The 10,954-nt window shown below is 65.2% G+C and overlaps 1 protein-coding gene across 1 annotated transcript; it reads left to right on the top strand.

The window, feature by feature from the left end:
- Positions 1 to 30: 30 nt before the first annotated feature.
- Positions 31 to 10,535, top strand: LOC311166051 (spliceosome RNA helicase DDX39B-like; the record flags this gene model as incomplete). Its single annotated transcript, XM_084227533.1, has 6 exons — positions 31 to 61; positions 2,932 to 3,186; positions 5,409 to 5,536; positions 7,828 to 7,920; positions 9,010 to 9,069; positions 10,381 to 10,535. Coding segments are annotated over exons 2-6 (647 nt in total), but the record flags the coding sequence as incomplete, so codon positions are not given.
- Between the last annotated feature and the right edge of the window lie 419 nt (positions 10,536 to 10,954).

Here is a 10,954-nt window from a genome sequence, read left to right as displayed (position 1 = left end):
GGCCGGACCGGAAGTGACGCTCAGCCCCGCCCTCTCGGTCGCGGCGGTCGCAGCGTTCGGGGTGAGTCGGGCCCGGCCGGAGCCGCATCCGCCGCCATCGCCGTCCCCGCCGCCCATCTCCCGCTGCCCCCGCGCCCTCCCGCCCGCCCCGAGCCCCCCGCCCTCCACTCCGCCCTCCGCCGCCGCCGCCGCCGCCCGGGGGCCGCGCCGGGGCCGCCGCCGTTGTGCGCTCCAAGATGGCGGCGCCGGGGGGGGAACTCTGAGGGACCCTCACGGGGAGGGGGGCGGGGCCGCGGTGCCGGGAGGGCCGGGGGGCTCCGGGGGCTCGGGGGTCTCGATGGGCTCGGGGGGCTCCGGTGATTCCCTCGGGGGTCCCGGTGCTCCGGCGGCCGCTCGGTGCTGATCCCCCCCAGACCCTTTTGGCGGTGCTGCGGGTCCTGGGCCACCGGTGGCCGCCCGGTGCTGGCCCTGACCGCGGGGGGGGTTGGGGGTCTCGGAGCCCCCTCACCGAGCCCGGGTCCTGCCGGGGTCCGGTGTCGGTGGTCTCGGGGGTGGTGTCGGTGGTCCCGGGGGTGGTGTCGGTGGTCCCGGGGCTGATATCAGCGGTCCTAGGAGTGGCCAACAGTCCCGTGGGCGGTCGGTAGCCACAGGAGCGATGTCGGTAGCCCCAGGGCTGATGTCGGTAGCCCCGTGAATGCTCGGTAGCCCCGTGAATGCCCGGTAGCCCCGGGGCTGATGTCGGTAGCCCCAAGGCTGATATCGGTAGCCCCGGGGCCGATGTCGGTAGCCCCATGAATATTCGGTAGCCCCAGGGCCGATGTCGGTAGCCCCAGGGCTGATGTTGGTAGCCCCGTGAGTGCTCGGTAGCCCCAGGGCTGATGTCGGTAGCCCCGTGAATGCCCGGTAGCCCCGTGAATGCCCGGTAGCCCCAGGGCTGATGTCGGTAGCCCCGGGGCCGATGTCGGTAGCCCCATGAATATTCGGTAGCCCCAGGGCCGATGTCGGTAGCCCCGTGAATGCCCGGTAGCCCCAGGGCCGATGTCGGTAGCCCCGTGAGTGCCCGGTAGCCCCAAGGCTGATGTCGGTAGCCCCGGGGCCGATGTCGGTAGCCCCGTGAGTGCCCGGTAGCCCCAAGGCTGATGTCGGTAGCCCCGGGGCTGATGTCGGTAGCCCCGTGAGTGCCCGGTAGCCCCAAGGCTGATGTCGGTAGCCCCGGGGCTGATGTCGGTAGCCCCGTGAATGCCCGGTAGCCCCAGGGCTGATGTCGGTAGCCCCAACGCTGATGTCGGTAGCCCCGTGAATGCCCGGTAGCCCCAGGGCTGATGTCGGTAGCCCCAGGGCTGATGTCGGTAGCCCCGTGAGTGCTCGGTAGCCTCAAGGCTGATGTCAGTGGCCCCATGGATGCTCAGTAGCCCCATGGCCCATGTCAGTAGCCCCGTGGATGCTCAGTAGCCCCACAGATGCTCAGTAGCCCCATGGTCCATGTCAGTAGCCCCACAGATGCTCAGTAGCCCCACGGATGCTCAGTAGCCCCATGGATGTTTCAATAGCCCCACAGATGGTCAGTAGCCCCCTGGCCCATGTCAGTAGCCCCACAGATGCTCAGTAGCCCCATGGCCCATGTCAGTAGCCCCACAGATGCTCAGTAGCCCCATGGATGCTCAGTAGCCCCATGGCCCATTTCAGTAGCCCCACGGATGCTCAGTAGCCCCACGTCAGTAGCCCCATGGATGCTCAGTAGCCCCATGGATGTTTCAGTAGCCCCGTGGACGGCTCAGTAGTCCCTTGCATGGTCAGTACCCCCATGGCTGATGTCAGTAGTCCCATGGATGGTCAGTAGCCCCATGGCCCTTTTCAGTAGCCCCATGGCCCACGTCAGTAGCCCCATGGATATCAGTAGCCCCATGGCCCATGTTAGTAGCCCCATGGCCTTTGTCAGTGGCCCCGTGGATGCTCAGTAGCCCCACAGATGCTCAGTAGCCCCACGGATGGTCAGTGGCCACATGGCCCATGTCAGTAGCCCCAGGGTGATGTCAGTAGCCCCATGGATGGTCAGTAGCCCCATGGCCCATGCCAGTAGTCCCATGGATGCTCAGTAGCCCCAGGGTGATGTCAGTAGCCCCATGGATGTTTCAGTAGCCCCACGGATGTTTCAGTAGCCCCATGGCTGATGTCAGTAGCCCCATAGATGGTCAGTAGCCCCATGGCCCATGGCAGTAGCCCCATGGCCCATGTCAATAGCCCCATGGATGGTCAGTAGCCCCACAGATGCTCAGTAGCCCCATGGATGCTCAGTAGCCCAATGGCCCATGTCAGTAGCCCCATGGATGGTCAATAGCCCCATGGCCCACGTCAGTAGCCCCATGGATGCTCAGTAGCCCCATGGATGTTTCAGTAGCCCCGTGGACGGCTCAGTAGTCCCTTGCATGGTCAGTACCCCCAAGGCTGATGTCAGTAGCCCCATGGATGCTCAGTAGCCCCATGGATGCTCAGTAGCCCCACAGATGCTCAGTAGCCCCATGGCCCACGTCAGCAGCCCCACGGATGCTCAGTAGCCCCACAGATGCTCAGTAGCCCCATGGCCCATGGCAGTAGCCCCATGGATGGTCAGTAGCCCCATGGATAGTCATTAGCCCCATGGATATCAGTAGCCCCATGGCCCATGTCAGTAGCCCCATGGATGCTCAGCAGCCCCACAGATGCTCAGTAGCCCCACGGATGCTCAGCAGCCCCACAGTTGCTCAGTAGCCCCCTGGCCCATGTCAGTAGCCCCACAGATGCTCAGTAGCCCCACAGTTGCTCAGTAGCCCCACAGTTGCTCAGTAGCCCCACAGTTGCTCAGTAGCCCCACAGATGCTCAGCAGCCCCACAGATGCTCAGCAGCCCCCTGGCCCATGTCAGCAGCCCCACTCACCCCCTGCCCCACCCCAGGGAGGAGCTGCCCGTTGCCTGGGTGCCCGGTGGTGGTGGCCAGCATGGCGGAGAACGACGTGGACAACGAGCTGCTGGACTACGAGGATGACGAGGTGGAGAACGCGGCGGGGCCGGACGGGGCCGAGGCGGCGCCCAAGAAGGACGTGAAGGGCTCCTACGTGTCCATCCACAGCTCCGGCTTCCGCGACTTCCTGCTCAAACCCGAGCTGCTGCGCGCCATCGTCGACTGCGGCTTCGAGCACCCCTCTGAAGGTGGGTCTGGGGGGGTTTGGGGGGTCTGGGGGGGATTTGGGGGGCTGTGAGACCATCCTGGGGGGGTCTGGGGGGGTTCTGGGGGGATTTGGGGGGTCTGAGACTACCCAGGGGGCTCTGGGACTGCTCAGACCCGAGCTGCTGCACGCCATCGTCGACTGCGGCTTCGAGCACCCCTCTGAAGGTGGGTCTGGGGGGGTTTGGGGGGTCTGGGGGGGATTTGGGGGGCTCTGGGACCATCCTGGAGGGCTCTGGGACCGCTCAAACCCGAGCTGCTGCGCGCCATCGTCGACTGCGGCTTCGAGCACCCCTCTGAAGGTGGGTTTGGGGGGGTTTGGGGGGGATTTGGGGGGTCTGGGGGGATTTTGGGGGGATTTGGGAGGTCTGGGACCGCTCAGACCCGAGCTGCTGCGCGCCATCGTCGACTGCGGCTTCGAGCACCCCTCTGAAGGTGGGTTTGGGGGGGTTCTGGGGGGATTTGGGGAGTCTGGGGGGGATTTGGGGGGTCTGGGGGGCTCTGGGACCGCTCAGACCCGAGCTGCTGCGCGCCATCGTCGACTGCGGCTTCGAGCACCCCTCTGAGGGTGGGTTTGGGGGGGATTTGGGGGGCTGTGAGACCATCCTGGGGGGATTTGGGGGGGATTTGGGGGGTCTGGGACTGCTCAAACCCGAGCTGCTGCGCGCCATCGTCGACTGCGGCTTCGAGCACCCCTCTGAAGGTGGGTTTGGGGGGATTTGGGGGGATTTTGGGGGTCTGAGACCACCCAGGGGGCTCTGGGAGTGCTCAAACCCGAGCTGCTGCACGCCAGCATCGACTGCGGCTTCGAGCACCCCTCTGAGGGTGGGTATGGGGGGGTTTGGGGGGGATTTGGGGGGGATTTGCGGGCTCTGGGACTGCTCAGACCCGAGCTGCTGCGCGCCATCGTCGACTGCGGCTTCGAGCACCCCTCTGAAGGTGGGTATGGGGGGGTCTGGGGGGCTGTGAGACCATCCTGGGGGGATTTGGGGGGGATTTGGGGGGTCTGGGACCGCTCAAACCCGAGCTGCTGCGCGCCATCGTCGACTGCGGCTTCGAGCACCCCTCGGAAGGTGGGTCTGGGGGGGTTCTGGGGGGATTTGGGGGGCTCTGAGGGGATTTAGAGGGTCTGGGACCACCGCAGGTGACTCTGGGACCATCCCGGGGGCTCTGGAACCATCCCGGGGGCTCTGGGACCACCCCAGGGGCTCTGGGACCATGCTGGGGAGCTCTGGGGGGCTCTGGGACCACCCCAGGTGACTCTGGGACCATCCTGGGGAGCTCTGGGGGGCTCTGGGACCACCCCAGGTTATTCTGGGACCCTCCCAGGTGACTCTGGGACCACCCCAGTGGTCTCTGGAGGGTCTCTGTGCCCCTCCGGTGGTCTTTGTGCCCCTCCTGGGGGTCTCTGTGCCCCTCCTGGGGGTCTCGGTGCCCCTCCCGGGGGTCTCTGGAGGGTCTCTGTGCTCCTCCCGGGGGTCTCTGGAGGGTCTCTGTGCCCCTCCCAGGGGTCTCGCTGCCCCTCCTGGGGGTCTCTGTGCCCCTCCCAGGGGTCTCTGGAGGGTCTCTGTGCCCCTCCTGGGGGTCTCTGTGCCCCTCACGGGGGTCTCTGGAGGGTCTTTGTGCCCCTCCCGGGGGTCTCTGTGCCCCTCCCGGTGGTCTCTGTGCCCCTCCTGGGGGTCTCTGTGCCCCTCCCGGGGGTCTCTGGAGGGTCTCTGTGCCCCTCCCGGGGGTCTCGGTGCCCCTCCCAGGGGTCTCTGGAGGGTCTTTGTGCCCCTCCGGTGGTCTTTGTGCCCCTCCCGGGGGTCTTGGTGCCCCTCCCAGGGGTCTCGGTGCCCCTCCTGGGGGTCTCTGTGCCCCTCCTGGGGGTCTCTGGAGGGTCTTGGTGCCCCTCCCAGGGGTCTCGGTGCCCCTCCCGGGGGTCTCTGTGCCCCTCCCGGTGGTCTCTGTGCCCCTCCTGGGGGTCTCTGGAGGGTCTTGGTGCCCCTCCCAGGGGTCTCAGTGCCCCTCCCGGTGGTCTCTGTGCCCTCCTGGGGGTCTCTGGAGGGTCTTGGTGCCCCTCCCAGGGGTCTCAGTGCCCCTCCTGGGGGTCTCTGTGCCCCTCCTGGGGGTCTCTGGAGGGTCTTGGTGCCCCTCCCAGGGGTCTCGGTGCCCCTCCCGGGGGTCTCTGCCCCCGTCAGGCGCTGACCCCCCGCTCTCCCCCCAGTCCAGCACGAGTGCATCCCCCAGGCCATCCTGGGCATGGACGTGCTGTGCCAGGCCAAGTCGGGCATGGGCAAGACGGCCGTGTTCGTGCTGGCCACGCTGCAGCAGCTGGAGCCCGTCACGGGGCAGGTACGGGGCTGGGGAAATGGGGAGGGGGCTGCAGGGGCGCTGGGGAGGGGGCTTGGGGAGGGGGCAGCACGGCCGTGCTCGTGCCGGCCACGCTGCGGCAGAGGGGCTGGGGAGGGGTCCTGGGGGGCTGGGGAGGGGTCTGCAGGACCTTGGGAAGGGTCCTGGGGGGCTGGGGAAGGATCTTGGGTTGGGGAGGGGTCTGTAGGAGCTGGGGAGGGGTCTGCAGGAGCTGGGGAAGGGTCCTGGGGGGCTTGGGGAGGGGGCAACACGGCCGTGCTCGTGCCGGCCACGCTGCGGCAGATGGAGCCCATCACGGGGCTGGGGAGGGGTCCTGGGGGGCTGGGGAGGGGTCTTAAAGGGCTGGGGAGGGGTCTGTAGGAGCTGGGGAAGGGCCATGAGGAGCTGGGGAGGGGTCTTGGGTTGGGGAGGGGTTCGCAGGAGCTGGGGAAGGGGCTGTAGGAGCTGGGGAAGGGTCTTGAGCAGCTGGGGAGGGGTTTTGGGGGATTGGGGAGGGGGCAACACGGCCGGGCTCGTGCCGGCCACGCTGCGGCAGATGGAGCCCGTCACGGGGCTGGGGAGGGGTCCTGGGGGGCTGGGGAAGGGTCCTGGGGGGCTGGGGAGGGGTCTTGAGGGGCTGGGGAAGGGTTTGCAGGAGCTGAGGAGGGGTCTTGGGTTGGGGAGGGGTTCGCAGGAGCTGGGGAAGGGTCCTGGGGGGCTTGGGGAGGGGGCAACACAGCCGTGCTCGTGCCGGCCACGCTGCGGCAGATGGAGCCCGTCACGGGGCTGGGCAGGGGTCCTGGGGGACTGGGGAGGGGTCTTGAGGGGCTGGGGAAGGGTCTGTAGGAGCTGGGGAAGGGTCTTGGGTTGGGGAGGGGTCTTGAGGGGCTGGGGAAGGGTCTTGAGCAGCTGGGGAGGTGTTTTGGGGGGATTGGGGAGGGGGCAACGCAGCCGTGCTCGTGCCGGCCATGCTGCGGCAGAGGGGCTGGGGAGGGGTCCTGGGGGGCTGGGGAGGGGTCTTGGGTTGGGGAGGGGTCTCAGGGGGCTGGGGAGGGGTCTCAGGACAGGTCTGCAGGAGCTGGGGAAGGGTCCTGGGGGGCTGGGGAGGGGTCTTGAGGGGCTGGGGAAGGGTCTGTAGGAGCTGGGGAGGGGTCTTGGGTTGGGGAGGGGTCTGCAGGAGCTGGGGAAGGGCCATGAGGGGCTGGGGAGGGGTCTTGGGTTGGGGAGGGGTCTCAGGACAGGTCTGCAGGAGCTGGGGAAGGGTCCTGGGGGGCTGGGGAGGGGTCTGCAGGAGCTGGGGAGGGGTCTCAGGGGGCTGGGGAGGGGTCTGTAGGGGCTGGGGAGGGGTCTCAGGGGGCTGGGGAGGGGTCTCAGGACAGGTCTGCAGGGTCTGTGGGGATGGGGGAGCTGGGGAGGGGTCCTGGGGTAGGTCAGGAGGAGTCCCGGGGGCTGGGGAGTGGTCCCAGAAGTCAGGGAGGGGTCTGGGGGGGTCCTGGGGATATTGGGGAGGGGTCTGAGGGGATTGGGGAGGGGTCCTGGGGATATTGGGGAGGGGTCTCCCAGCCCTGAACCCCCCATTTGTGCCCCCCAGGTGTTGGTGCTGGTGATGCGTCACACGCACGAGCCTGGGAGGGGTCTGGGAGATGAGGAGGGGTCTCAGAGATTGGGGAGGGGTCTCAGGGATTGAGGAGGGGTCCTGGGGATATTGGGGAGGGGTCTCCCAGCCCTGACCCCCCCAGTTTGTGCCCCCCAGGTGTCGGTGCTGGTGATGTGTTACACGCACGAGCCTGAGAGGGGTCTGGGAGATGAGGAGGGGTCTCAGAGATTGGGGAGGGGTCTCAGGGATTGGGGAGGGGTCTGGGGGATATTGGGGAGGGGTCTGGGGGATATTGGGGAGGGGTCTCCCAGCCCTGAACCCCTCAGTTTGTGCCCCCCAGGTGTCGGTGCTGGTGATGTGTCACACGCGCCAGCCTGGGAGGGGTCTGGGGGATGAGGGGGGGTCTAAGGGATTGAGGAGGGGTCTCAAGGATTGGGGAGGGGTCTGAGGGGGTCTGAGGATATTGGGGAGGGGTCTCCCAGCCCTGACCCCCCGTTTTTCCCCCAGGTGTCGGTGCTGGTGATGTGTCACATGCGCCAGCCTGGGAGGGGTCTGGGAAGGGTCTGGATTGGTCCTGGGGGATGAGGAGGGGTCTCAAGGATTGGGGAGGGGTCTCAAGGGTTGAGGAGGGGTCTGAGGGGGTCTGAGGATATTGGGGAGGGGTCTCCCAGCCCTGACCCCCCGTTTTCCCCCCCAGGTGTCGGTGCTGGTGATGTGTCACACGCGTGAGCTCGCCTTCCAGATCAGCAAGGAGTACGAGCGCTTCTCCAAGTACATGCCCAGCGTCAAGGTGGGATTGGGGGGGATTTTGGGGGGTCCCGAGGGGTCTGGGGGAGTTCTGGGGGGATTTGGAGGGGATTTTGGGGGGCTGTGGTGCTGTTTTCAGGGCCCCGTCCTTCACCCTGTATTTTGGGGTGTCCCTGTCACAGGTGGCGGTGTTTTTGGGGGGCTCTGGTTCCGTTTTTGGGGCTCCATCCCTCACCCAGGTTTTTGGGGTGTCCCCACGCAGGTGTTGCTGGTTTTGGGGGGGCTGTGGAGCTGTTTTTGGGGGGCTCTGATGCCGTTTCTTCAGGGGATTCTGGTGCCGTTTTCTCGGGGGACTGTGGTGCTGTTTTTGGGGTCTCTGGTGCTGTTTTGGGGGTCTTTGGTGCTGTTTTTGGGAGTTCTGGTGCTGTTTTTTTGGGGGGTCTGGTGCTGTTTTTGGGGGGTTTTGGTGCTGTTTTGGGGGGTCTGTGGAGCTATTTTTCAGGGGGCTGTGGTGCTGTTTTGGGGGTCTCTGGTGCCGTTTTTGGGGGTCTCTGGTGCCGTTCTCGCACCCCTGTCCCTTGCCCAGGTTTTTGGGGTGTCCCCCCATGCAGGTGGTGGTGTTTTTCGGGGGTCTCTGGTGCTGTTTTTGGGGGGCTCTGGTGCTGTTTTGGGGGGTCTGTGGTGCTGTTTTTGGGGGGCTCTGGTGCTGTTTTGGGGGGTCTGTGGTGCTGTTTTTGGGGGGCTCTGGTGCTGTTTTTGGGGGGGCTCTGATGCCGTTTTTGTGGCCCTGTTTCTCACCCTGGTTTTTGGGGTGTCCCTGGCACAGGTGGTGCTGTTTTTGGGGGACTCAGGTGCCGTTCTCGTGGCCCTGTCCCTCACCCTGGTTTTTGGGGTGTCCCCCCATGCAGGTGGCGGTGGTTTTGGGGGGCTGTGGTGCCGTTCTCGTGGCCCTGTCCCTCACCCATGTTTTTGGGGTGTCCCCCCCATACAGGTGGCAGTGTTTTTCGGGGGGCTCTTGTGCTGTTTTCAGGGCCCCATCCCTCACCCATGTTTTTGGGGTGTCCCTGGCACAGGTGGCGGTGTTTTTCGCTGCCCCATCCCTCACCCATGTTTTTGGGGTGTCCCCCCACAGGTGGCAGTGTTTTTCGGGGGGCTGTCCCTCACCCATGTTTTTGGGGCGTCCCTGGCACAGGTGGCAGTGTTTTTGGGGCCCCATCCCTCACCCATGTTTTTGGGGTGTCCCTGTGGCAGGTGGTGCTGTTTTTTCAGGGGGTTCTGGTCCTTTTTTTCGGGGGACTGTGGTGCCATTTTTGGGGGTCTCTGGTGCCATTTTTGGGGCCCCATCCCTCACCCAGGTTTTTGGGGTGTCCCCCCATGCAGGTGGCGGTGTTTTTCGGGGGTCTCTGGTGCCGTTTTTGGGGCCCCATCCCTCACCCATGTTTTTGGGGTGTCCCTGGCACAGGTGGTGCTGTTTTTTCAGGGAGTTCTGGTGCTTTTTTGGGGGAATTGTAGAGCTGGTTTTGGGGGTCTCTGGTGCTTTTTTGGGGGGCTGTGGTGCCGGTTTTGGGGGCTGTGGTGCCGTTCTCGTGGCCCCATCCCTCACCCTGTATTTTGGGGTGTCCCTGTCACAGGTGGTGCTGTTTTTTGGGGGGCTGTGGTGCCGTTTTTGGGGGGCTCTGATGCCATTTCTTCAGGGGGTTCTGGTGCTGTTTTGGGGGTCTCTGGTGCCGTTCTCGCGGCCCCATCCCTCACCCAGGTTTTTGGGGTGTCCCTGGCACAGGTGGCAGTGTTTTTCGGGGGGCTGTGGTGCTGTTTTGGGGGTCTGTCCATCCAAGCTGTATTTTGGGGTGTCCCTGGCACAGGTGGCAGTGTTTTTCGGGGGGCTGTCCCTCACCCATGTTTTTGGGGTGTCCCTGGCACAGGTGGCGGTGTTTTTGGGGGGCTGTCCCTCACCCATGTTTTTGGGGTGTCCCTGGCACAGGTGGCGGTGTTTTTCGGGGGGCTGTCCCTCACCCATGTTTTTGGGGTGTCCCTGGCACAGGTGGCGGTGTTTTTCGGGGCCCCATCCCTCACCCATGTTTTTGGGGTGTCCCTGGCACAGGTGGTGCTGTTTTTGGGGCCCCATCCCTCACCCATGTTTTTGGGGTGTCCCCCCACAGGTGGCGGTGTTTTTCGGGGGGCTGTCCCTCACCCATGTTTTTGGGGTGTCCCTGGCACAGGTGGCAGTGTTTTTCGGGGGGCTCTTGTGCTGTTTTCAGGGCCCCATCCCTCACCCAGGTTTTTGGGGTGTCCCTGGCACAGGTGGCAGTGTTTTTCGGGGGTCTGTCCCTCACCCAGGTTTTTGGGGTGTCTCTGTGGCAAGTAATGGTGTTTTTCAGGGGTCTGTGGTGGTGTTTTGGGGGTCTGTCCATGCGAGCTGTATTTTGGGGTGTCCCTGGCACAGGTGGCGGTGTTTTTCGGGGCCCCATCCCTCACCCATGTTTTTGGGGTGTCCCTGTCACAGGTGGCGGTGTTTTTCGGGGGGCTGTCCCTCACCCATGTTTTTGGGGTGTCCCTGGCACAGGTGGCGGTGTTTTTCGGGGGGCTGTCCCTCACCCATGTTTTTGGGGTGTCCCTGGCACAGGTGGCGGTGTTTTTCGGGGCCCCATCCCTCACCCTGTATTTTGGGGTGTCCCCCCACAGGTGGCAGTGTTTTTCGGGGGGCTGTCCCTCACCCATGTTTTTGGGGTGTCCCTGGCACATGTGGAGATGTTTTTCAGGGGGCTGTGGTGCTGTTTTTGGGGGGTCTCTAGTGCTGTTTTGGGGGTCTCTGGTGCCGTTTTCGGGGGTCTCTGGTGCCGTTCTTGTGGCCCCATTCCTCACCCAGGTTTTTGGGGTGTCCCCCCATGCAGGTGGCGGTGTTTTTCGGGGGGCTGTGGAGCTGTTTTTGGGGGTCTGTGGTGCTGTTTTTGGGGGTCTCTGGTGCTGTTTTTGGGGGTCTCTGGTGCTGTTTTCGGGGGTCTCTGGTGCCGTTCTCGCGGCCCCATCCCTCACCCTGGTTTTTGGGGTGTCCCTGTGGCAGGTGGTGCTGTTTTTTT

The sequence above is a fragment of the Fringilla coelebs genome (assembly GCF_963513975.1).
Source record: "Fringilla coelebs genome assembly, contig: SCAFFOLD_418, whole genome shotgun sequence".
Classification (NCBI taxonomy): domain Eukaryota; kingdom Metazoa; phylum Chordata; class Aves; order Passeriformes; family Fringillidae; genus Fringilla; species Fringilla coelebs.
The sequence above is the reverse complement of the archived record's forward strand: the minus strand, read 5'-3'. Positions and strand labels throughout refer to the sequence as shown.